The sequence below is a fragment of the Myxocyprinus asiaticus genome, chromosome 23 (genome assembly GCF_019703515.2).
Source record: "Myxocyprinus asiaticus isolate MX2 ecotype Aquarium Trade chromosome 23, UBuf_Myxa_2, whole genome shotgun sequence".
NCBI classification, from domain to species: domain Eukaryota; kingdom Metazoa; phylum Chordata; class Actinopteri; order Cypriniformes; family Catostomidae; genus Myxocyprinus; species Myxocyprinus asiaticus.
In genome coordinates this window covers 22,864,539-22,888,252 of record NC_059366.1, presented here as the reverse complement: position 1 = coordinate 22,888,252, position 23,714 = coordinate 22,864,539, and the positions used below count along the sequence as shown (strand labels likewise).

The 23,714-nt window shown below is 40.0% G+C and overlaps 1 protein-coding gene across 28 annotated transcripts in view; it reads right to left on the bottom strand.

Moving 5' to 3' along the window:
- LOC127414196 (calcium/calmodulin-dependent protein kinase type II subunit gamma-like) overlaps nucleotides 1-23,281 on the bottom strand; it is an 85,563-nt gene extending 62,282 nt beyond the window's left edge. For 9 of the 28 annotated variants that reach the window (XM_051652028.1, XM_051652039.1, XM_051652049.1 and 6 more), the window contains exons 1-2: nucleotides 23,007-23,276; nucleotides 20,635-20,729 (exon numbers count right to left, since the gene is read on the bottom strand). In XM_051652028.1, the coding sequence (XP_051507988.1) occupies nucleotides 20,635-20,729; nucleotides 23,007-23,071 (160 nt within the window). In that variant the 5' untranslated portion in view covers nucleotides 23,072-23,276. Of the gene's footprint in view, nucleotides 1-20,634; nucleotides 20,730-23,006 lie in introns of all 28 variants that reach the window. The other 19 variants (XM_051652031.1, XM_051652046.1, XM_051652032.1 and 16 more) reach the window with 4 other exon arrangements.
- Nucleotides 23,282-23,714: the final 433 nt, after the last annotated feature.

The following is a 23,714-nucleotide window of genomic DNA, read 5'->3' as shown; positions in this document are numbered from 1 at the left end:
AACAGACATTCTTACTCTTAACCAAAGCCTAAACCTAACCTATAGTGCAGGGGTCGGCAACCTATGGCATGCGTGCCAGCATGAGCATGCGGAGGGCTAATCACTAGCACGCCAGCAACATAGAGAGAGGAGTAGACTATTTTATTTATATAAATTCTGCACCTGCATTCCAATCTACAACTTGATGTAATCCTTCCTCATGATCACGCAGCATGTTTTCATGAGCTGAATGGGAGGCTAAACAAAAAGTTGTGATGAGACTGCAGTCTTTTCCCTCAATACATTTGTAATTTTCTTCACTGTATTAAATTTCTTGTTTGTCTCTCTGTATGTATAAATGCAATAATAAAAAAGAAAAAGAAAAAAGAAAACATTAACCCACATCATGGGGTTCAAAAATCTTCTCAAGTCTATTCAAACAACCACACCGTCTTTTTCCAGAACAGCCTGTATTTCTCCTGAGGTTACCTGTGGGTTTTTCTTTGTATCCCAAACAATTCTTCTGGCAGTTGTGGTTGAAATCTTTCTTGGTCTACCTGACCTTGGCTTGGTATCAAGAGATCCCCGAATTTTCCACTTCTTAATAAGTGATCGAACAGTACTGACTGGCATTTTCAAGACTTTGGATATCTTTTTATATCCTTTTCCATCTTTATAAAGTTCCATTACCTTGTTACGCAGGTCTTTTGACAGTTCTTTTCTGCTCCCCATGGCTCAGTATCTAGCCTGCTCAGTGCATCTATGTGAGAGCTAACAAACTCATTGACTATTTATACACAGACACTAACTGCAATTTAAAAAGCCACAGGTGTGGGAAATTAACCTTTAATTGACATTTAAACCTGTGTGTGTCACCTTGTGTCTGTAACAAGGCCAAACATTCAAGGGTATGTAAACTTTTGATCACGGCCATTTGGGTGATTTCTGTTATCATTATGATTTAAAAAGGAGCCAAACAACTATGTGATGATAAATGGCTTCATATGATCACTATCCTTAAATAAAAGACAGTTTTTTTGCCTGATCAGTCATATTTTCAAAATCAATGCCAAAATTTCACAATTTCTGCCAGGGTATGCAAACTAAAATATATAAGTAATTAAATTAATATCATAAACGTGCGACTAGTCGACTAATGGCTTAAATTAACGCCTACTAGTAGACTAGGAAAATCTTTGGTCGGGGGCAGCCCTAATGATAACAATGACATAATATAAGAAATATTTAAGATTCCACACAATTTTGTGATAGGTAATCAAATAAGCAAATTTGTGACATTAACTGTGTTAACTCATTTAGTAGAAAAGGACAGGTTTTCTTTCATTAAATCACTTTCACAAGATGCTCTGTGAAAATTCATATGCATCTTCGTGATTATATCATAATGATCGGGTTTTGCAAAAAAAATTTCACTCAAACTGTTATGCTGATAATATAATGTGGAGGCAAGGGAGTGGTCGAACGCCCATCTGGGGAGAGAGGAAGCGGTAAGGAGGTTCACCTGAGATGAACTGCTGGTAATTACTGTTTCTGTGTTTGCAGTGAGAGATGGGGGAGATAAGAATGGCCCTGTGCACAGAGAGAGCGAGAGGGGCACACGAGAGACTGTGTGTCTGTTGCTGAGTGTTTAAATGATTGCTGAAATGTGGAACTTTATTTGTAAGCTGAAAAGCGTTTGCTGTTTGTTGATAATTAAAACCTGACTCCGTGGATTGTGGAAACCGGCTCCCGCTTCCTGTTTTATCTGCCCGACAAACGAACTTGTCACACTGGTGCCGAAACTCGGGATAAGGAGGAAGGATACGCTGCTATGGAGTCGTCATCGTAGCTGGAGGAAGTCTTCCAATCCCTTGCCAGCATCCACCAGGCCCAACACCAGGCCCTCATGGATCTGCAGGTGGAACAACAACAGCGTTTTGAGACGCTCCTTCAAGGCCAAGAGGGGGACCAACAGGCATCGCAGAGCTTAGTACCCCACCGTGACCCCGGCAGCAACGACCCCCCAAGTAATGCTTGCTAAGATGGGGGTGCAAGATGATCCAGAAGCATTTCTGGAGCTCTTCGAACATACGGCAAAGCTCTGAAATGGCCATGGGCACAATGGGCGGTCCACCTCCTACCGCTGCTGACTGGGGAGGCCCAGCTCACAGCCCAACAACTTCCAGTCGCCAACCTCCTGGAATACCCTGTGTTGAAGAAAGTCATCCTGCAGCGGGTCGGCCGCAGTCCAGAAGAGCACCGCCAGTAGTTCCGATCCCTGATGCTGAGCGAAATCAGATGCCCGTTGCCTTTGCTAAACAGCTCTGTGACGCCTGCTGGCGGTGGGTGCTGGCTGAGGAGGACAGCGATGTCGGTGATGTCATCAATCTCATGGTGCTGGAGCAGTTCATCTCCAGACTGCCGAAGGGGACAGCGGAGTGGATCCAGTGCCACCGACCGGTGTCGCTGGATGAAGCAGTACAACTGGCAGAAGACCATCTAGCAGCGTATCCGGGGACCGGCATGCCCAGCACTCTCTCTCTCTGTGGTCTTTCTCCTCCTTCCGCCCTGTCCCGTTCTCCCGGTTCCCCGGCCTCGGGGGTTCCCTAACATGCCAATAACCCCTGTCTCTCTCTCTCTCTCCCGGATGATATCATTACTTAAAATAATGATTGGCAGCCGCACATGCAGCATATGGGGACCGTTCTGAGGTCGCTGCGACGAGCGGGGCTCACAGCAAACCCAAAGAAGTGCGCAATTGGTGGGTGGAGGTACGGTATCTGGGGTTCCACTTGGGTCATGGGCAGGTGCAGCCCCAAATTGATAAAACCGCAGTGATTGCCCGAGACCCAAAACCAAAAAGGAGGTGAGACAGTTCTTGGGACTGGCTGGTTATTATTGAAGGCTTGTGCCTAATTATTCATACATCACCAGCCCGCTGACTGATCTCATTAAAGAGGGGGCTCCAGACACGGTCCAGTGGATGGAGCCGTGCCAACAGGCTTTCAAGCAGGTAAAAGATGCACTTTGTGGCAGGCCGCTTCTGCACTCCCCTGATTTCTCTCTCCCTTTTGTTTTGCAGAAAGACGCATTGGACAGGGGGCTGGGGGCTGTACTGTCCCAGGTGGTGGAGGGGGAGGATTGCTCGGTGATGTACATTAGTCGGAAGTTCTCTCTGAGAGAGACGAAGTACAGCACCATTGAGGAGTGCCATCAAGTGGGCGGTCCTTACTCTCCACTACTATTTGTTGGGATGAGCATTCACCCTCTGTTCAGACCATGCCCTGCTCCAGCCGTTTAAGTTGGATGTGGTCCACAGACCGGGGGCGCAGATGGCTGTCGCGGACTTCCTCTTCAGAAAAAAAAGGGGGGGGGGGGGATTGGGCAGACCGGACAGTTCCCTCGGCCTGAGTCAGGCGGTGGGGATATGTGGAGGCGAGGGCGTGGTCGAATGTCCATCTGGGGAGAGAGGAAGCGGTAAGGAGGTTCACCTGAGATGAATTGTTGGTAATTACTGTTTCTGTGTTTACAGTGAGAGACGGGGGAGATAAGAACGACCCGGTGCACAGTGAGAACGATAGGGCACACTGCGTGTCTGTTGCTGAATGTTTAATGATTGCTGAAAAGCAGAACTTTTTTTGTGTGAAAGCTGAAAAGCATTTGCAAAAAGGTTGCCGATCCCTGCTATAATGTTTTAAAATGCAAACGCATCATGAAAAGCACATTTTCTGAAGCAACCACATAATTTCATGTTGCTTCCATTTCATATGTCAGATTGCGTTTTTGGCTGGTCTTGAACTGTGCTCTCCCATCCCGAGTCCAAAGTCCTACTCTCTATGAGGTGAGCTATCACGCAAGCTAATCATTTTGGAATGTGCAGATGTAGGTGTGTCTGTAATACAAGTGTTAAAATTTTTCGTATTTCAAATTATGCGTTAGAGTGTGTCGATAACAACATAGCAGTGTGCGAGTAATAAAGTGAAAAATACATGTTTATAAAGTCATAATCAGCTGCTATCGTCGTGATTTGTGTGAAAGTGAATGAAACACAAAGTTGTTGTAGCACCTCTAGTGTTCATTTCACCTGGAAACTGCAGCAAATTGTACCTGGAGATACATATAACAAGTTTTTTTAAAATGTATATATAGAGTCTTTCCTATGAGACCAGGTTGGTTAATTTTGCCAACTTTATGGAGTAAACTAGTACAAAGATGGATTCAAAGCCAACATACACTACCGGTCAAAAGTTTTGAAAAAGTTCTGATCCCTCACCATCATACGACTAATCCACTGTTTAGAGCTTTACTTATAACAGGACTGTAAGGGGACAAAGACGAGCACCTGTCTGAGTGCACACACATCATATCCACTCCTGCCACCATGGTAACACTCACCTGGCTACTTTTTCCACATCATTGAGCTTTCTTTCCACCCATATGCCTTCCAGCACTCCTGTCTCATCTCTCCATCATTCACTAGGTTTAAAGAGGCATGTGTGTATGTGTGCATGTGGGGGCCTTTCTGTAGTGGCTAATGGAAAAGTCAAACAGATTGTGTGCTCTTAAGGCCTGCATCCCACTTCATAATAACTGGACAATGTCAAATAAAGAAGATTGTGAACAATCAAACAATTTTTTATAATAATAGTGCCACAGGTCTACAAAAACCACTCACTCTGTCTCACTCTTATTATTCACTTTGTTCAATGTACAAAGTAGGATATACACATAACAATTTACTCATGTAGCCTACATACACCACAATCTACTGTAGAGGTAGGGAGAATTTGATACTTCAAGTAACGCAATATTTTACCTAAAAAAAACTGAATGTGCTAATGCAAAGAATCAATATTTATTGTTAAATTTCTTTATTATTTCTATTTAATCAAAATGCCAAATGAGTCTATCTTGTTTCATTTGTAAAGATGTCCATACAGATCCTCCATATCCTGTAAATATACATACATATGGTATATACACACACTGTCCACCAAATTGACTAAAATTATCAAAAACTAATGAAATATATATATTTTGTTTTATTGTTGTTGTTGTCAATGAAAACAATGACATTCCTGACAACTTCATCTTTTCATTCTGTTCATAAGGGGTATTATAATATTAATGACATTGCTAAACGATACTTAGCCTGAAACACATCTTTGGTTTTGTGTCTATGGAGAGGTACTTGAGCCTTACTGATGATGCTGTGGGGGTAAAAACAGCAAAAAAGTCTGGGAAACACTGCTAATTTTATGGCTCTATTATTAAGCAAAGCAGAAAGTTCAGCACTTGTTACATAGAGCACCGAAGTCCGATGAAGATGAACAAGAAACAAGTGAGTAAAAGATCGCAATATATTAGTTCTGAATCATAAAAAATAAATAGCAATATTATTCTAATCGCAACCCAGATATTGATAGAATATTGTATCGTCTCTACTGGTTCCCACTCTTAATACATAGTACATAGACTCTTAATACTCTTAAAACATAGACTATCAATAAATTGCCAACAAAAGCCAACATCAGCCACATAACAAAGGGCAATGCATATACCTGAACTTCTGCAGTTAATCCAGGATGGACTTCAAAGACATTGTCATTAATCTTACAGTTCATACAAAATCTTCTTATTTAAACACTGGCCCTTAACACTTACTTAGTTTACAAATTTTAAACCATGACTTGCACTACACACAAAAACTAATATTGGCATTATATTCATGCTGTTGGAGAACTGGCCCCCACAGTGAACCTGGTTTCACCCAAGGTTATTTTTCTCCATTAACCAACATTTTATGGAGTTTTGTGTTCCTTCCTTGCCGCAGTCGCCTTCGGCTTGCTCGCTGGGGTTCTAAATAAAATTATTATTTACTTATTTAAGACACAATTTACAATCATATTTTTATCAAACTGTACTATGATGACTCTAAGACTTTATTAGATATTAGTTTCATTTTCTGTTAAATAATACGTTTTATTTATTTAGCGCCTTTCCACAAGCTCAAGGGCACTTTATACTCCATATACATTTCAACAGAATGCAATCTCAGAATACAATCTCAATTACAAAGAGGGAAATAAAACATCAATCAGTAATAGACAGATAATGCGCTAAGAAAAGATGTGTTTTAAGCTGAGATTTAAAGATCTTAAGGAGATGTCAAGGAGACTCTGAGGTAGAGATTTCCACAGTTTAGGTGCAACTACACTGAAGGATCTCCCACCAAATGTGGCTAGACGAAATCTAGGGATAGACAACAATTTGGAATCAGAAGAACTAAGAGTGCATGCTGGTGTGTATGGATGCAGCAGATCACATATATAATGAGGTGCCAGAACATTGAGAGCTTTGTATGCCAGGAGAAGAATTTTAAACTTAATGCGGCATGAGACAGGCAGCCAGTGAAGACTAAACAAGATGGGAGTAATGTGTGCTTTGTGTTAGTGAGAACACTAGCTGCAGAGTTTTGAATGTATTGTAATCGGGCAATAGTTTTAGCTGGTAGGCAAGTAAAGAGGCAGTTACAGTAGTTGAGACATGATGATATGAAAGCATGAACTAGTGATTCTGCATCCTTCAAACTGAGAATGGGGCGAAGTCGTGCAATGTGACATAGATGGAAGAAAACAGTTTTAGTGATGGTTCTGATGTGGGCTTCAAAAGTAAGAGATGGATCAAAAGTAATTCCCAGATTCTTAATGGTTTTAGAGGGTTTGGTCAGATTTCCATCAATACTGACACAAATGTCAATATTTCATATAAGTGTTTGTGGCCCAGAAATCATGATCTCAGTTATGTCATCATTGAATTTGAGGAAATTACTGTTTAACCAACTTTTTACATCACTGATACAGGCAGTTAATGAGCTGATGGCATGTGTTTCATCAAAACGTGCAGATGTATAAATCTGGGTGTCATCACATAGCAGTGATAACTGAGACCATGACGACGGATGATCTGACCTAGTGGGAGAAAATAAATTATGAACAGCAGTAGACCCAGTACAGAACCCTGGGCGATACCCTGAGTGAGAGGAGCAGTAGAGGATTTGTTTTTCTTAATCGACATTAAATATTGTCTGTTAGTGAGGTAGGAAGAAAACCTGGATAGAGCAGTGCCAGTAATACCAATATCTGAAAGTCGGGAAAGGAGTGTTTTGTGGCATACAGTGTCAAAAGCAGAGCTCAGGTCAAGCAAGATCAGAATACTGAGAAATCCAGAGTCAGCAGAGAGGAGGAGATCATTAAAAACCTTCAAGAGAGCAGTTTCAGTGCTGTGGAATAGGCGAAAACCAGATTGGAAAGGGTCATAGAGATTATTAGCTGCAAGATGTGATTGTAACTTGGAGGCTACACATTTTTCCAGAAGTTCAGATATAAAAGGCAGGTAAGAAATAGGACAATAGTTGCAGAGGGAAGATGAATCTAAGTTGGGACCTTTAAGGACTGGTGTAACAGCGGCAATTTTAAGATCAGTTGGAACAATGGCAGATGCAAGATATGTGTTTATCATATGCAAAATAGGTGCCGAAATGACTGACTCACAGTGTTTAAAAAGGGAGGTTGGGGCAGGGCCCAACTGACAGGATAATTAGTTGGAATGTAAAATTAAATCACTGACTGATGATGGGCTAGTTGGTGTGAAGGAGAAAGGGTGGATAGGGTGTTCAGACAGACATTCGTGCAGAGCATCTTCAGAAATGGTTGACGTGAATGTTTGGTAAATGGAAACAACTTTATCTTGAAAGAAGAGCAGAAATGAGTCACAAAGTTCATCAGAGCTGTGTGAGTCCTGAACCAGTTGGTGAATTAGCTTGTTCACCATAGCAAAGAGGGCTCTAGGTCTACAACTTGCTTTTTGGATGATAGAGGAAAAGTACATTGAACGTGCAGTGTTGAGTGCTGCTCTGTACTTCAGCTGATGTTCTGTAAGAGATAATGAATGAACTATATGTCTGCATCTATGTGAACTGGAGCCATACATAAGTTCTGCATGAGAAAGAGACCAAATTTATGTCATTATTAAATGAAAATACTTGTGTCAATCAATTCATGCATATCTAATTTGCAGCTCCAAATATCAAGCTTGAACATTGTGATTAAAAGACATGCAAGGACCAATGTTGTTTGTAGTCTCTGATGTCAAATCTGTTGCAATGTGTATTATCATACCAAGGGAGATTTGGGAGCTTTGACAGAGGGTAAGATTTTCTGGTCTGGAAGATTTTCAAGTCGGACTTTTGGTCTGGAATTTTGGTCTGTTCCTCACACAAAGCTATCATATGACATCTGAAGACTTCATTTTACCACTCAGTTGAATGGACTAATTTCATGGAGCATTTTGTTTAAAAGAGCCAAGCCTGCTGGATTCCTCTCCCAGCTGTTTGTGGATCAAGTATAGTGTACAGTATATCAGTGGCATAATCAAGGCCTGGTGTTGTGGAAAGTAGGGATGTGCTGAACAACTAATTTCACTGAAGTTTAAATGGAAATTTTGAAGTCGACTAGTCTAAAAAGAAACCAACCTTCAGAAAACAGTCAAAAAAATGTATTTATGCGACCCATTTCAAATACTTAATCTATTCCAAATTCGAAGCTAAATTCCACTGAAAAGGGGCATTTATCTGCGACATGCTTGCCTTGTATTATGATCATTGTACATTAAATATAGAACATGACACGCTTTCACTGAATCAATGTTAGCGAATATTTAACAGGCATATTTATTGAAAACAATTGAATGAATAGTGCAGGACCAATAGAGCAACCCAGCCTGTTCTAAACAGAATTCACCACGTAAGTGTTACTTAACATATTAAAACAGTAAGGACATTGTTGAAAATAATTAACAGGTAGACTAAGCCAAATCTATGAGAGAAATAAAATGCACTGAAAATTTGCACGTATTTCACGACGTACTGTTGTGCATTAGCCACTGATCTAATATGACAGCTGTTCGGTAAAGAACGTTAACCAATAACAGTCACGATGTAAAATACAAATAAAAAAAGATTTTAAAAAAGTAGCCATAGGATAGAAAAAAATAGGCCTGTGATGTAGCCTACAATAAACCTAATGTATTCTAAACATGACGTGCACAGAATAAAAGATAGTTTAACCCGTTAAGCAGTTGGAACCTCATTGAAAATAAACAGTCATTTTCTAGGCTACTTACTCAAAAGCATAAATTTTTTGATGAGCAAAATTAACACGTCGACATGGTCCGGTGAAAGATGGGACTTGACTCACCTGAAGCTGCTATCCTGCACTTGAAAAAGCCCGCTCGGCGGAAAAATAACGTACAAGCATGCACAGATGTAAAGAAGACTCAAATGTGAAAACATCCATAAAGACTTTCAAATATTTGGAAATCCAATTCCCGCACCACCACCGAAGTTATTTCATAACTACTTTGCTGAGTTTGCTTGTCTCGCAAGAGGACATTTTCCTGCACGTGACGTGAGTGAGAGAGGGAAGAAGCACACGCAGCCTGAGGTGAAATGAAACTTTGTATCTGCTTCAGATATCCTCTTTTTAAAATAATATTTGTATTATTAATTCTATTTCAAATATGTAACATTAATATGACAGCAATTTAAAAGCAGCCTCTGTAAAAATATAAAGCCAAACGTAAATGTGTAAAAATGATGATCAGTTTAATGGGGGGAAATATTAAACAACTAGTAATCCCAGTGTCGCCTAGCAGCATCAGAACCATTTAGTCGACTAGTCTTGCACATCCCTAGTGGAAAGGGAGAATTAACTTCATAAGGTAAAACGATGACCGCTTCAGGGGATGATTCAATAAGTGCCTGAGCAAACAAGTATGATTTCTAAGCATTCAGAACCACGGGAAATTATTTTAGTCTTCATCTTAATACTCATACTAGCGATTTCAGTCCAAAACTCTTTCCACTGACTGATTTCAATGTTCAACTGCATACATTTTTGGAGAGAGGTATGGAGTTAGAGCAGTCCAACCACAAACACAAATTCCACTGTCGCTACCACACACAGAGAAGACAAATAAAACTTATCACAACTAAAAGATAAACACCCATTTTGTTTTAGTAAGGGTGTGTATGTGTGCATTCAGTGAAGGACAGTAAAACTGTCACACGGAACTGACCTACTAATGAAACTAAATGACTTCCCGATAAGACTGCTCTCACGAACATGCCAGGGATGTGATCCTTTCTGGTTCTGCTGGTTCAGTTACCTCTCTGACTGACTCTTGGCAACAGTTATTATTACTGTGTATGTGAGAGTGACGTTAAAGATGATTGGCACACAACACCTTTCGGTTGCTTCTCAATGTGTGATCAAATTAGTTAGCATACAACCTCTTGGCTTAAACTATAAAGAGTGCTACTGCTGTTATGCCCCCCACACTAGGGCTGGGAATCAGTGAGCACGCTTGCATGCATGATCGTGATTTTTCGTTGCATGCAAACACCTTTACCAGTGTTCTTACTGGCTTATCCAATGTGCATAAGTGTTGTATGCATGCCTGTTTAACTTTTTACATCAAAAGTAGAGAAAAATACAATTATTTCAAGTCTCATGTCAAAAATAATTCTTGCATTTTTTAAACAAACTGATTTTTGGTAGTTATCAACTATTGGTGTGCATGTAAATGCACTCAGTGTGTCTATGATCTTTGTTACATATATTGCGATTCAAAATTATTTTATATATACTTAAGTTCTAGACGTTCTACACTTGCATTATGGTCGAATATAAATCATTGTGTGTTTGTTGTTCTAATGTCACATTATGTTTGATTTTTCCCAAAATATTACTGCAACTGAAAATATTGATTATTGGTGTTAGAATATTGATACAGTATCGTGAGGTAAAATATTGATTTTTCCCACATCCTTCCAAATAGAGAAAGAAAACATATCCCAGTACCACAACAACCACTTCAAAGGTTCTTTGCAGTCCTCATTAGGTAGCTAAGTGTAAAACCCAAAAACATCCAAATATGGGCTGATGGAAACAATGTTTACAAAGCATGCAAACTCAAAACCTTCCCATAAGCTCAATGCTCTTAAAAGCGAAGGGAATCCGGGTTTGTACGCTGACATGCTTGTGTGTAAGAGCATGAGTTTAAGCTGCAACTTTGCCCCGCACCAGACTATCTGCTGATGGAGGGTGTCACTATGTCTCCCTCAGATCAGTCAGGGATTATCTTGCTATGCGCTTTAGACACCTGAGGATTCCAAGCAGTTAAAACAAAGCAGGTTGGACAAATCCCCATTACCACTGCTCGAAAGAGTACGAGAAAACTCCATAAAGGACGGTCTTGCCGTCATCCCCATTGCAGGCGGCATTACTGTGCAGTGTTTCTATGTGCTTCTCAGGAATTATGGGAGCTGTTCTACTCTATAAAATCTGAATCCAAACCGATTTTTCAGCATACATGTGACAATGATGAATACCAACAAAACTATCACATAATAACATGTGCTTATGTGACTACCATAGTTCTTTAGAAAATTAAAAGACTGAAGACAAGTATTCTAGACAACTATAGCATGCAGCTCTGGATGCTAATTGGTCACTACAGCGTTCCAATCATATCAAAATACACATTACCATTCACCTAGCTACTGTGTGCACATCACTGCACAGTACTCACAGAGTGAAACTACATTAGTTTATATGTCAGGGACTACATTTTCTAGTGGAAGGATGGCACATAATAAAATGTTATAAATGCCTGTTTGATCTCATTCTCACAATTTCTCAGGTGAGTGAAGACTATCAGGCCAAAGTCTTTTGATCATAACTTTAGACACCTGGGCCAGCTTTCACTTACTCTTTTGGTTCACCATCAACACAGCTTAGAGGTGGCGATTCGAGCATAGATTATGAACAAATAATGCAGGGTCTAGCAAACAATGAGTCAACCATCTGAGTAATGGTGTTTATCTGAGTCCATGTTTGCACAGAGAGCCACATGGTACAGTCATATGCATATCACAGAATACATTATGGTCCTTTTAAAATACAGCGCAAGTTGCGCAACACTCGATGGTTAAAATTATTATTATTATTATTATTTTTTTTTTTTTTTTTTACAGAGTCTGATGTTTAAATAGCACTACAGGCCTGTGTTTTGGTTGTGTGGAGGAGGAAGGTGGGCTTTGTGATTATATTAAATGTGGTTCATTACTGGTTGAACTCAGAACTCTATTGATCTGTAAGTGTAAGTGGCCACTAAATTCCTCACAATTTCATGAAAATCAACAAAACATGTGAGAAGAGTCATAATACAGAGTATACAGGGGTGTTGGAATTTTTAGGGTGTCTGCTGTAAAATTACAAACAAACTTTAATATGCAAATTGTTAGGATTGCATTTGTAACAGACTGCTTAAGAGATGTGGGTGACATGGGTGAATCTCACAGACCCTGTCAAGAACATAAATAAAATTTAGCCTCTTTTGGGACCATTAAAATTGTAACAAATTAATAAGACTTGTGTTGATGGTGTTGACATCTTATAGTCGATTTTTAAAACATCTTTCAAGCACCTGCCAGTTCAATGAAATGCAAATTAGGCCTACAGTGTTAGTACTTTGTTGCTACCTGTCCCATAACACACACACAAGTACACACACAATCGATCTGGTGACAACTACTGCTGCCATAATCACTAAAAAATGTAGTACAAGCATCCCCTTTAAATAAACTAAAATCTGCTTTCCATGGCTCAGTGGTTTAGTGAGTTCACCCCTCAGTATGTCATGTCATGAGCAAATTAAGCTAATTTAATGCTGAGTTTCTGCCATAAACTATGTAAATTTGGGATACGTTGATATTCACTGATCCAAGAACATTCCTTTTAATCTATAAAGTGTTGTCAAGGTAAGCAAATATTGTAAAAAGTTGGACACAGAGGAAATCGACTTTCAACAGCACTGCTAAGAAATCCTGTTTTACTGTGACTTGTCAAAATAGGACTGAGAAAATGATTGAGAAACGTCATTAACAATCCTAAAGTCCGAGATGAATTAAGGCGGTTTTACTCTCAAATTGTTTTAATAAAATATTAGCAACAAGTTTATCCAAGCTTACTAGAAACGTGGTGACTACTGATCGACTGATATGGTTTTTTTAATGGCCGATGCCAATATCCAGAAGTGCAAGGTGGCCAGTAGGCTGATACAATGCCGATATATCACAATTTAATTTAATATAGTAAATAACATAGCCATTTAACATAACGTAAAATTGCTAAAAAATTTTACAAAAAAAAATAATAAAAAAATAATCAATAAATTCTTATTTACTTAATTTCACACAAAATTGTAACTTTGTAAAAAATAATTTAAAAACATTATATTGTATTTTAAATGGTAGATAGTAGAGCCCGACTGATATGGGATTTTTGAAACCGATACAGATTTTAGAGGGGGGAAATTCACTGATTACCGATATGGTGGCCGATATAGTTAATTTTAGAGCTGGAATGAAAACCTTTTCTGTGTGGATTGTTCACCAATTTTGCAACGATATGACTATGCAAAGGTACTCAGAAGGCTGCTTTCTTAAAAAAAAACTTTTTATCAAAGAATATTTGACTATTATTATACATTGTCAACAAATTCTAGAAATGAACACTGAGAAAATAAAGAATAAATAGAAATACAATAAATAGCTTAAAAATCATCAGTACTGTATGTTTAGTATTATTCAAATGCTGACTATATTAATACAATACAGCAGCGGTGTTACACCGTATTCTGCTATACAAGTTCAGGGGAAACTTTCAATGGTGGAAAACCAGACTTTTAAATATTACATTTTATAAATGCAACGACTGGAATTGTTCGGTTGAAGGGGGTACCAAACTGTGAATCCTGAACAAAACAGTTTTGTGAATACATGTTTACACATTAGCTTCCACTCAGCTCACAAGCAATGAAAGTAGCTACGTGGTTAGCTAGTTAGCTATAAGCTCATTGTCACAGAGAGCAAAAGATGGACTAGCATTGCATCTCACCAACTAGCTAACAACGTAGCGTAAAATTAACACTCAACAGACACAATCCACCACCGTACCGTTGTCTGCTGAGCTGCAAAAAGATGCTCTGATGTTTACCTTTCAATCTGCTACTTTACTGACTGCACTGACAAACTACAGCTGGCTAACAGCAAACAGACATGAGTGACATGGTTGTCAGGGACAGGGTTAATGTTATATTAGTTATATTGAAAAGGGAAAATTATGGGGTCATTGTTTATTAACTTTCCAATATGTATTTCACAAACTAGTTTGCAACTTACTGTGAAGACACCGCATAAATCCTCCCTGTCTGCAGAGCCACCGTCAGCTCAGAGTCAGCTCTGTAAACAATTGAGTTGGAGCGCGCGCTGCTGGACAAACTACGTAATGACACCAATTATAAAGCATTGTTTTCTGCATTATATTTTCTGAAAAAAAGTTTTCATATCTGCGCATATCAGTAAACATCTACGCCGATACCGATATATCAGTGAAAGGCTAATATCGGCTGATAATATCGGCGGACCGATATGTCGGTCGGGCACTAGTAGATAGCAGTTTCTTCTGATTTCTGTTTAGTCATCATATTTTTGTAATTTATTTGCACATGAAGAAATTGTTAATATATTAGGAAGAAGGAAATAACAGTAAACACAGTAGTCCAGCAACCATGGATGGCATGTCCACGTTAGCAATCGCATTTTCTCAAAAAATACCGAATCAAACTAATTATACATATAGGGTCCTGGGCAGCTCAGCAAATAAAGATGTTGACTACCACACCTGGAGTCGCAGGGCGTGCTGAGTGACTCCAGTCAGGCTTCCTAAGCAACCAATTGGCCCTGTTGCTAGGGTGGGTAGGGTCATGTTGGTTTAACCTCCTCGTGGTCGCTATAAAGTGGTTCTCGCTCTTGGTGGGGGGCGTGATGAGTTGTGCGTGGATGCTGCGGAAAATAGCGTGAAGCCTCCACATGCGCTATGTCTCCACGTTAACGCGCTCAACAAGCCACGTGATAAGATGCGCGGATTGGCGGTCTCAGACGTGGAGGCAACTGAGATTCGTCCTCCGCCACCCGGACTGAGGCGAGTCACTATGCCACCATGAGGACTCAGCGTGCATTGGGAATTGGGCATGCAAAATTGGGGAGTAAAGAACAATTATTTTTTTTACATATAGTGCATAGTGAATAAGACATTTACCTACAGCACACGTGAAGTGCTTTTACTTTGAAGTTGCACTCAGCAAGCAACAATCTCGGTCAGTTTAAACGGTCTGGATCGCCTGCTTGGATTGTCATGGACTGATCGTCATGATTTGAGAATCAAAGGAACTTTTGATCCTGAAGTTTTGATTCTGGCTGATAGAATACGCACTTCAGAGGAAGATATTAGACGAGCACTCGACGGTAAGAAACCGCTGGATTTTCATGAGGTTCGTGAATTACATCCGATTAAACAAGATAGCTGCATATTTGCAGACGGTATATAATGGAAGTTTTATTGATATTTGGCTTTTATCATTAGAAAAGAAAGTTAAAAGTGACAGGGAACTGCTGAGGAGAGACTGATAGAATACGTGCTTTAGAGGCAAATAAATGAGCGCTCCACAGGATGCTGGATCTGCTGAAGTTGTGTGAGGTTGGTTTATTACATCTGTTTAAACAAGATATGAGCATATTTGCAGACTTCCTTTTTATCATTAGACAAGACAGTTAAAAGTTACAGGGAACTGTTGAGAGAGGAAACAGGCGAGCACTTTAACATTATGAGCTCAAACGCTTCTGCCGCGGCTCTGATATGCAGACCGTTTAAATGACATTGTGTTGCACACCGGTCTATTATTGTAGTAACAAGATGGCTTGTAACAAGTAAACGAACCATGACTGGTTGTTTACATGTCTCAGACGCTTAACATGCAAGCAGACGATACTCAGAGCCCTCAAGAAACAAATTGGCCAAACAGGAAAATTCAGAATATCGGTCGATTAATCGGCCTCTGCGATCTATTGGTCAACCACTAGTGGTGACACTATTAAAGTGGAACTCAAAGCAATTGAGAAGGGTGTGCAGGAGGTTGGTACATATACTGTTCTAATGCTTTAAATGTAGAGAGAAGTGACTCCATGGTCATTCCATAGTAATCAGATTACCACAGTAAGCGCAGTAAGGAAGGCATCGACAAAGCTGTCATTGTTCTTCACCAGAAAGCATTTTAGAGCCTCTCCTCTCACACTTATTACACATGTACTCCTTTTCCAAAATGGTGCTGCTTCTCGACATTAGCTGGAGACAGTGTTGAGCCAAAATCAGCTGTCTTCTCTTCGGCTTTCTCTTACTTCTCAACAACCATCTAAATTGAGCAATTCTGTAATTTGTCTATCAAAAACAGTCATTTGGCTCCTAAATGTTGTAGTTTAGGAGTCAAAGTCTCTGCAGTCTTTTTTTTTTTTTTTTTTTTTTTGTCTGGAGCCCTGCTCACTATTGTCCAGAGGTGCTGATGCTTTACCAAGAGAAGGGAGAATGGGAACATACGTTGTTGAAAATTATAAGTGCACCACCATCTCTCCCTCCACTGATACATACACGGAGACATGCACAATAATAATAAACATGCTCACAATTCTGTCTTTCTTTTAAATGTGTCCCAGTGCACACTCAGGCATCCAATCTTTCTCTATTTCCCCTGTTTGTGCACACACATACACCATTTGGCTTAGGTTCATTAAAAATTCACAGTTTGTTCCATTAAAGATTCACCACACCAGTGCTGTTACGTTTATCAGGCCTCTGCCAGTCGGCCTCCAGTGAGCAGTGAGGAAGCATTCCAGAGCCCTGATAATACAGATGGCTGCGATGCCGCAGCTGATCTGAGTGAGGTCAGATAAGGAAAGAGAGGTGGAGAGGCAGAAAGTGGTGATATACGGAGAAGGTCATAGCCCCTTTTTCCATTTAAAACTATGGCAGGCTGTGCACTTCAATTATTCAGCAGTGTTTCATGCGTTTTCTGACATCAACACAGCACGCAGTCTGCGTGCTCGCAATGCCTGCATCTCAGCCACAGGCTCCATACTGCTCTGGACTGCACCACTCACCACCATCACACAGACAGAAAGACAAGCATGCTACCCTAATAATGTGTAGGACAGCCAAACCGCACACGGTCATGGAACTATGTAGGAATATGTTACATAACAAAGCTATGCTACTACAGCAAATGCAACAGATCAGGGTTTCTGCAATTCATGTTAATATTGTCTAGTTTCAATGTATGATTTTAAAGACATTGCATTGAAGACTGTTTGATGCACATTTTTGTTTACTATTTTGTTAACAATTTTGGTAGTGTATTGGGTCGCCAACTGATGCCAAATATAAAATTTGAGTCTGAAAGCAAAAGCAGTTGATAAACACTGCTCAAAATACTGAGGTATAAAGATAGTAAGAATGAATAACTGCAGGCTGTCCTGGCCTTTGAAAGATGACAGAGCAAATGATGGCATAGAGATGATAATAGCTTATATGTGTCTGTTAACAGGTTGGCATGTCAAGAGATGTCTCTGGGCTTTGATAAAGGCCAAGGGAATGGGAAGATTTAGCGGGAGAGGGCTTTGGCACTTGTGTAGGCCCCACCAGATGAATAGCACTGTTGCTTTTTAATGCAGTGCCAGCCAGCATGATGAAGAGTTTGAAGAAAAACAGTTGCCAGGTTACTTGAAAGGAAGCCTATGAGAGTCACCAATATCTGCTGATCTAATTACCTGTTGTTTTTTATCCAAGGATCTTTTTTTTTTGGCGGGGGTTTTTTCTCCCAATTTGGAATGCCCAATTCCCAATGCGCTCTAAGTCCTCGTGGTCGCATAGTGACAGAGTGGCAGAGGACAAATCTCAGTTGCCTCCGCGTCTGAGACAGTCAACCCGCGCATCTTATCACGTGGCTTGTTGAGCGCGTTGCCACGGAGACATAGCGCGTGTGGAGGCTTCACGCCATCCACCGCGGCAACCACGCTCAATTCACCATGCGCCCCACCGAGAACAAACCACATTATAGCGACCACGATGAGGTTACCCCATGTGACTCTACCCTCCCTAGCAACCGGGCCAATTTGGTTGCTTAGGAGACCTGGCTGGAGTTACTCAGCACGCCCTGGGATTCGAACTAGCGAACTCCAGGGGTGGTAGCCAGCGTATTTTACCACTGATCTTTTTAATAAATATGTTGTTTACTAGCCATCCATGGGAACGTAGTGTACACACAAACACACACATAAGGAGAACAGGGTCTGTTTTATTCAGCTTGAAGGTCTATTGACAGAACAATTAGGTCTCCATCTGTGGCCTTTTCAATACGTCCACACGTATTCACACAGCCTCACCTAAAAAATGGCAACAAAGTACAAAAGAGCTTTGCAAATATAGAGGAAAGATATTTTATATTAGACCTTATAGTTAAGATGCTGAAACAAATTCCCAAAGGCAGTAAAATCTTCATTAAAAAGATTAAGACACCAGATGCCTTTCAGGAAAAATATGGCTGTTTGATAGACAGTTTGACTGGAAAAAAGTGAATGCTTAATGAGAGATAACAAGCTGCTTGAAACACTGTATGTGGCATGTAATTAGTGGTGCTAGCTAAGGCAAGCCTCACTATTGTAACTGCTCATACTTGGGGTTAGGGCTCAAACTTATGAACAAATTTCTTACCCCAAGTATTACACATTGCCACGTAGCTCATCCTGCACTGTTTGTGCTATGGGCACGAATGTTACCTCAAATCATGCAGCTTGTTGAGGAGGAGTGTTATTACTTTTCTTAGCAATTGGAAGAACAACTTTTGCCAGTGGATGATAAATTGGGTGAAAAAAAAATCCCCTTGACTTACATGGAAGGAATGACTCAAGCCAAATCTAGGGACCAAATACACTTGGAAGTGGGCTCTTTTGACTTGGACTGTTAAGAAACTGGTTTGTTGCATTGAGTCTTGTCATTTATTTCAGCAGCATGAATATTGCATTTTTAAAATGTAGTGTCAAGCTAAACATAGTTCAACTTTTTAACTTCCTTCTACTTGTTTTTGAACACAAGAATGCATCCTCTGCTTACACCCTCTAATCCTCTCCAAACTGTAACCAATGTTGCTTCCCCAGACTTGAAGTCACCATATACACTGCTGACACAAATTGCCACCCCCTGTAACAACAACCACCCAAAATGCCACTGTAACAAATCACAAAATGAAGCCCCATTTATATTTTGTTCAAAGTAAAATGTTTTAAAATAAAAAAATAAAAACACATGCAAAGTTTAAAGTTGCACAATTAATGTATTTCATGATCAAACATTGCTGTCACCTCCAAGTACTCATGTACTCATCCATAGCTGATTATCCAAAAGAGTGATTTAATTAAAATACTTCAATCAGTTCAACCCAAGATAGCCCAACGTGATACCATCAAGTACAGGACAGGTACACAGAGTGTCTGGCCCACTGAAACAGATCTGCTGCTTTTGTTTTTGATGCAGCAGAAATGCAGCAGTGGCTGGGGCTCAAATATACTGCACATCTTCACTAACAGGATAATTAGCAATGATAATCACTGACTGAGTTGTGACTCAACCAAGATAAAGAAAGAATATACACTGCCTGGTCAAAAAAAAAAAAAAAAAAAAAAATTGCTGTTTGCCTCTGGAGGCAGTGTTATGATCTGGGGTTGCTTCAATTGGTCAGGTCTAAGCTCAGGAATGTTATGCGCCAATAAAATGAAGTCAGCTGACTACCTGAATGTACTGAATGACCAGGTTATCCCATCAATGGATTTTTTCTTCCCTGACGGCACGGCATATTCCATGATGACAATGCCAAGATTCATCAGGCTCAAATTGTGAAAGAGTTGTTCAGGGAGCATGAGGAATCATTTTCACACATGTATTGGCCACCACAGAGTCCTGACCTTAACCCCACTGAAAGTCTTTAGGATGTGCTGGACAAGACTTTACGGAGTGGTTCGACTCTCCCGTCATCACTACAAGATCTCAGCCAAAAATGTATGCAACTCTGGTTGGAAATAAATGTTGTGACATTTCATAAGGTTGTTGAAACAATGCAACGATGAATGCACACCGTAATCAAAGCTAAAAGCGGTCCAATGAAACATTAGATTATGCCACCTTTTTTGGCCAGGTAGTGTTTTAAAGAGACGCCGGTAAATATTTTGCTATACCATTTACAATTTTGCAGCTATCAGGGGGTTGGACTGCTTTACATAATTTACATGTGGAAAGAAGCATGGAGTATTGCAAAATTAAAGCAGACCATCTATCAGCCATTTTATAACAGCTTTTAATATGGCTCATACAATAACATTTTTAAATCTCAAGATTTTGGTCATACAGCTCACCTCTATCCCACACACTAAAAAGTGCCAACATACAGATCTTTAAAAATGTCTGTGGTTACAGTAAGAGAAAGTGCATTAAAATCTTTTTAAATACATTTTAATTGTAACACAAGACATAGCTTTAATTATTTCAAGTAAGTGTTGACACTAACAGAAAATTTTATATTTTAGGAGGACATTAGAGCTGATCAAATGCAGCGACCTGACCAATGGAACAGCGGAAAGAAGCACCTTACCTCTCGCTGACAATTTTTTCGTGTTGATGATCTTAGCAGCATATTCCTGGGCGGTTGATTTCTTTACACATCGCCGAACAACAGAGAAGGCACCCCTGTTTAAAAGAAATACATGTCAACATAAGTAAATATTAATAAAGGAAAAAAAAAAAAAAAAAACAGAATTCAAATACACCAATAAATCAGAAAACCAGAAGGGAGAATGTAAGGACATTACACTTGATAAAAATTCAGCATTAAATGTGCTACTCAAAAAAGGGCATGATAATTATTTTGCATTGCACACCAACACTCTTAAAAATTGTGAATTAGAGGCCAATGCAAGTGACAACCACTGTGCGATCAGCAACCATTAAGGCCGATCTATACTTCTGCGTCGAACCTACGCCGTAGCCTGACGTGCACCTCTTCAAAAATGTAAATGTGTGTCGCATCGACAACAACAGGTGTGATTGGTCCGCTGTGTTACCAGAGACCGCCCCCCAGGCATGACAAGAAATTTTCAGAGGTAGCGGTGCATTTTCTCCAAGATTATTTTATCTATGCATCTATATCCACTGATCAGTGATCATGTCACATTGTGTTTGGACCCGTTTCGTTTTTTGCGAGCATCTGCTGTTTTTATATTCTGTTTTATATGAACAAGCGAAAACACGACAAAAGACATATATGTTTACATCTAATCTTTTTTCTCTGGTCTTTAACTCTATATATCAGGTATGAGTGAAACAATACTTGTCATATTCTAATCCAGAACTTTCCAATCTGTATGATGTTATGACCGTATGTTTGCCAGTAGGCTATGGTGTAAATAATCATAATTCATAAATTATGAAAACAGAACACTTCTAATTTGTCAGCAGATTAAAAAAGCACCTGTTAAGAGTTGGTTATTTTGCCTAAATGCATAGTAAAAATGTTAAGCTTTTAAACGACACCCATTTTGTGTTGGTCAAGCAAGCAATTATTGATTAATTTTATTATTTTTTTCAGCACGGAGAGCCAAAGTATGCCACATTATTTAAGTGAGTCAAAAGCAATCATACAGTTTATGCCCGATTTATTTTTTCTCTGCATGGCAGACAACATGTATAATAAATAATATGTAGGCCTACCTAAATACTATATACTTTGATGTACCTGTTTTGTTTTCAGTTTTTCAAAAATGTAATAAATACTTTAGAATCAACGAATACCATTGCATTGCCTTTGTTTATTTATGAAATGTACATTTATTTCAGAAATTAAGGCGTAACATAACGACGCAGACACACCAATGCAGATCTATAAATGCGAACCCTACAGCGTAGGTTTGACGCAAAAGTATAAACTGGCCTTTAGGCTAATACTGCAAAAAATGTCAGCACCAAACGCAATTGCAAATAAAAAAAATTCAAACAGGTTTCCACATCTTCCACTGTTTTGGTCAAACATGTTGCCCCAACCCAAACTTACGCCATTGGCAGAGAGCCGCCACCGAGATTTCTGATTGGCTAACATGAACGGGCCGCGGTCAGACTCTATATGGCTGTTTACAAAGGAAGATGTGATCTCTGTCAGGTAATAGGGGCATTTTACGCACGCTACTCCTTAAAATTTGAGTTGAACAATAACAACAGCTTAAATACCAAATGGAGCTGGTTATCTAACGTCACACATACTACGTGACATTTCATAACCAAAACGGCATGAAGGCGACAACTACTGCAGCATATTCACTTCCTTTATTTCGTGTTACTGCTTTTGGCGGCTGGACAACAACTGGCAACAAATGTAATCAACCACCCAATGACGGTGTGGCATATGATGCTCAAAAACGCAGCCAATTTTCTCGTTACACAAGTCTGCAGCAAAGCCCATCGTCCCGCGTGACAGAAGTCATCATATCATTTGAATAATGTTGCTGAATGCTGTAAAAGTTTGGTTGTGCATTAAAACAAACACACGGGCGATGATCACAAAGCTAAACGCCTCCAACTCAAAGGTTTTCCCTTTCAAACGTATGTCCTTTTACGGCTAGATTTGTCGAAAATTATGTCGAATTACATGTTGCAAACTGACGACACGAAGGCTTTGAAAGCACCCTGTAGCGCGCGAGTGAGATGTTAGGAAACGCATCTAATGATAAACAGAAACGAGCGTCGTGAACACAGAGACTTAATAACGCCAACAAATGTTTCACAGACTAAATCGGGCGGGTTGCACTGCCTTTTTAACATGGAAAAGCTACATGTCTCTCTGAGTGTAGTCTGCTGTCAACACACTTAACTAGACAGGCAACACAATTAGACACAATGAAGCGGGTGGAGAGAGAGACAGACAGGGTATATGTGTGCAACGCGTAGCACAAATGCAGCGGTGCGGTCGCTTACTTTCCGAGATCTTCGTACAGTTGATATTCGTCTGTAAACCTGGTGGAGGTTACAATTGTAGCCATGTTGCGCTCGAGGAGGATATCGCCTCTCTGCTGTCTTCGGGACCGCCTCACTCAGGTTTCGATAGATCTCGCGCTCACTCAAAGGGAAAGAGCGAGAGAGAGAGAAAGGAGGAGGAGGTGGGGGAGAAGGAAGAGAGAGGTGCAGCTGGTAAGTGGTGTGTGTCGGTGGAGGTGGACAGAGAAAACAGCCAGCCACGCGAGATTTTCTCCGTCTACGACGAGAAAAGAGGTGGAAGTGACAGCTCATTTTGAGTTCAAGCACGCGACGCGACAAAATCAGAACGGTATCGCACGAGCCGCATTTGTTCTAATGGGTTCTACTAGCCTTGTCTGTCGTGTCGCCAGCATTTCATACGGGGTGCTGCATTGGTCAGTTGTCTTTATTTGGCACATGCTTGACCAAAAGCTGAATCATAGAGGTCTAACTCAAATTCATAAAATTATTTCAATATCTAACCTTCAGCTGGATAAAGGGCACTTCATTGGCATTCTGCGTTATTTAGTTTTTAATTATCGGTGCTCGTTCTGTTCTTGCAGGAGAGTATCACAATCATTATCACAATCTGGAGGATCAAGACATTTAAGAAATTTTAATTGCAGTGTGGCAAATCGAGAACGATTTACTGCCTGGAAGAAACTGAAA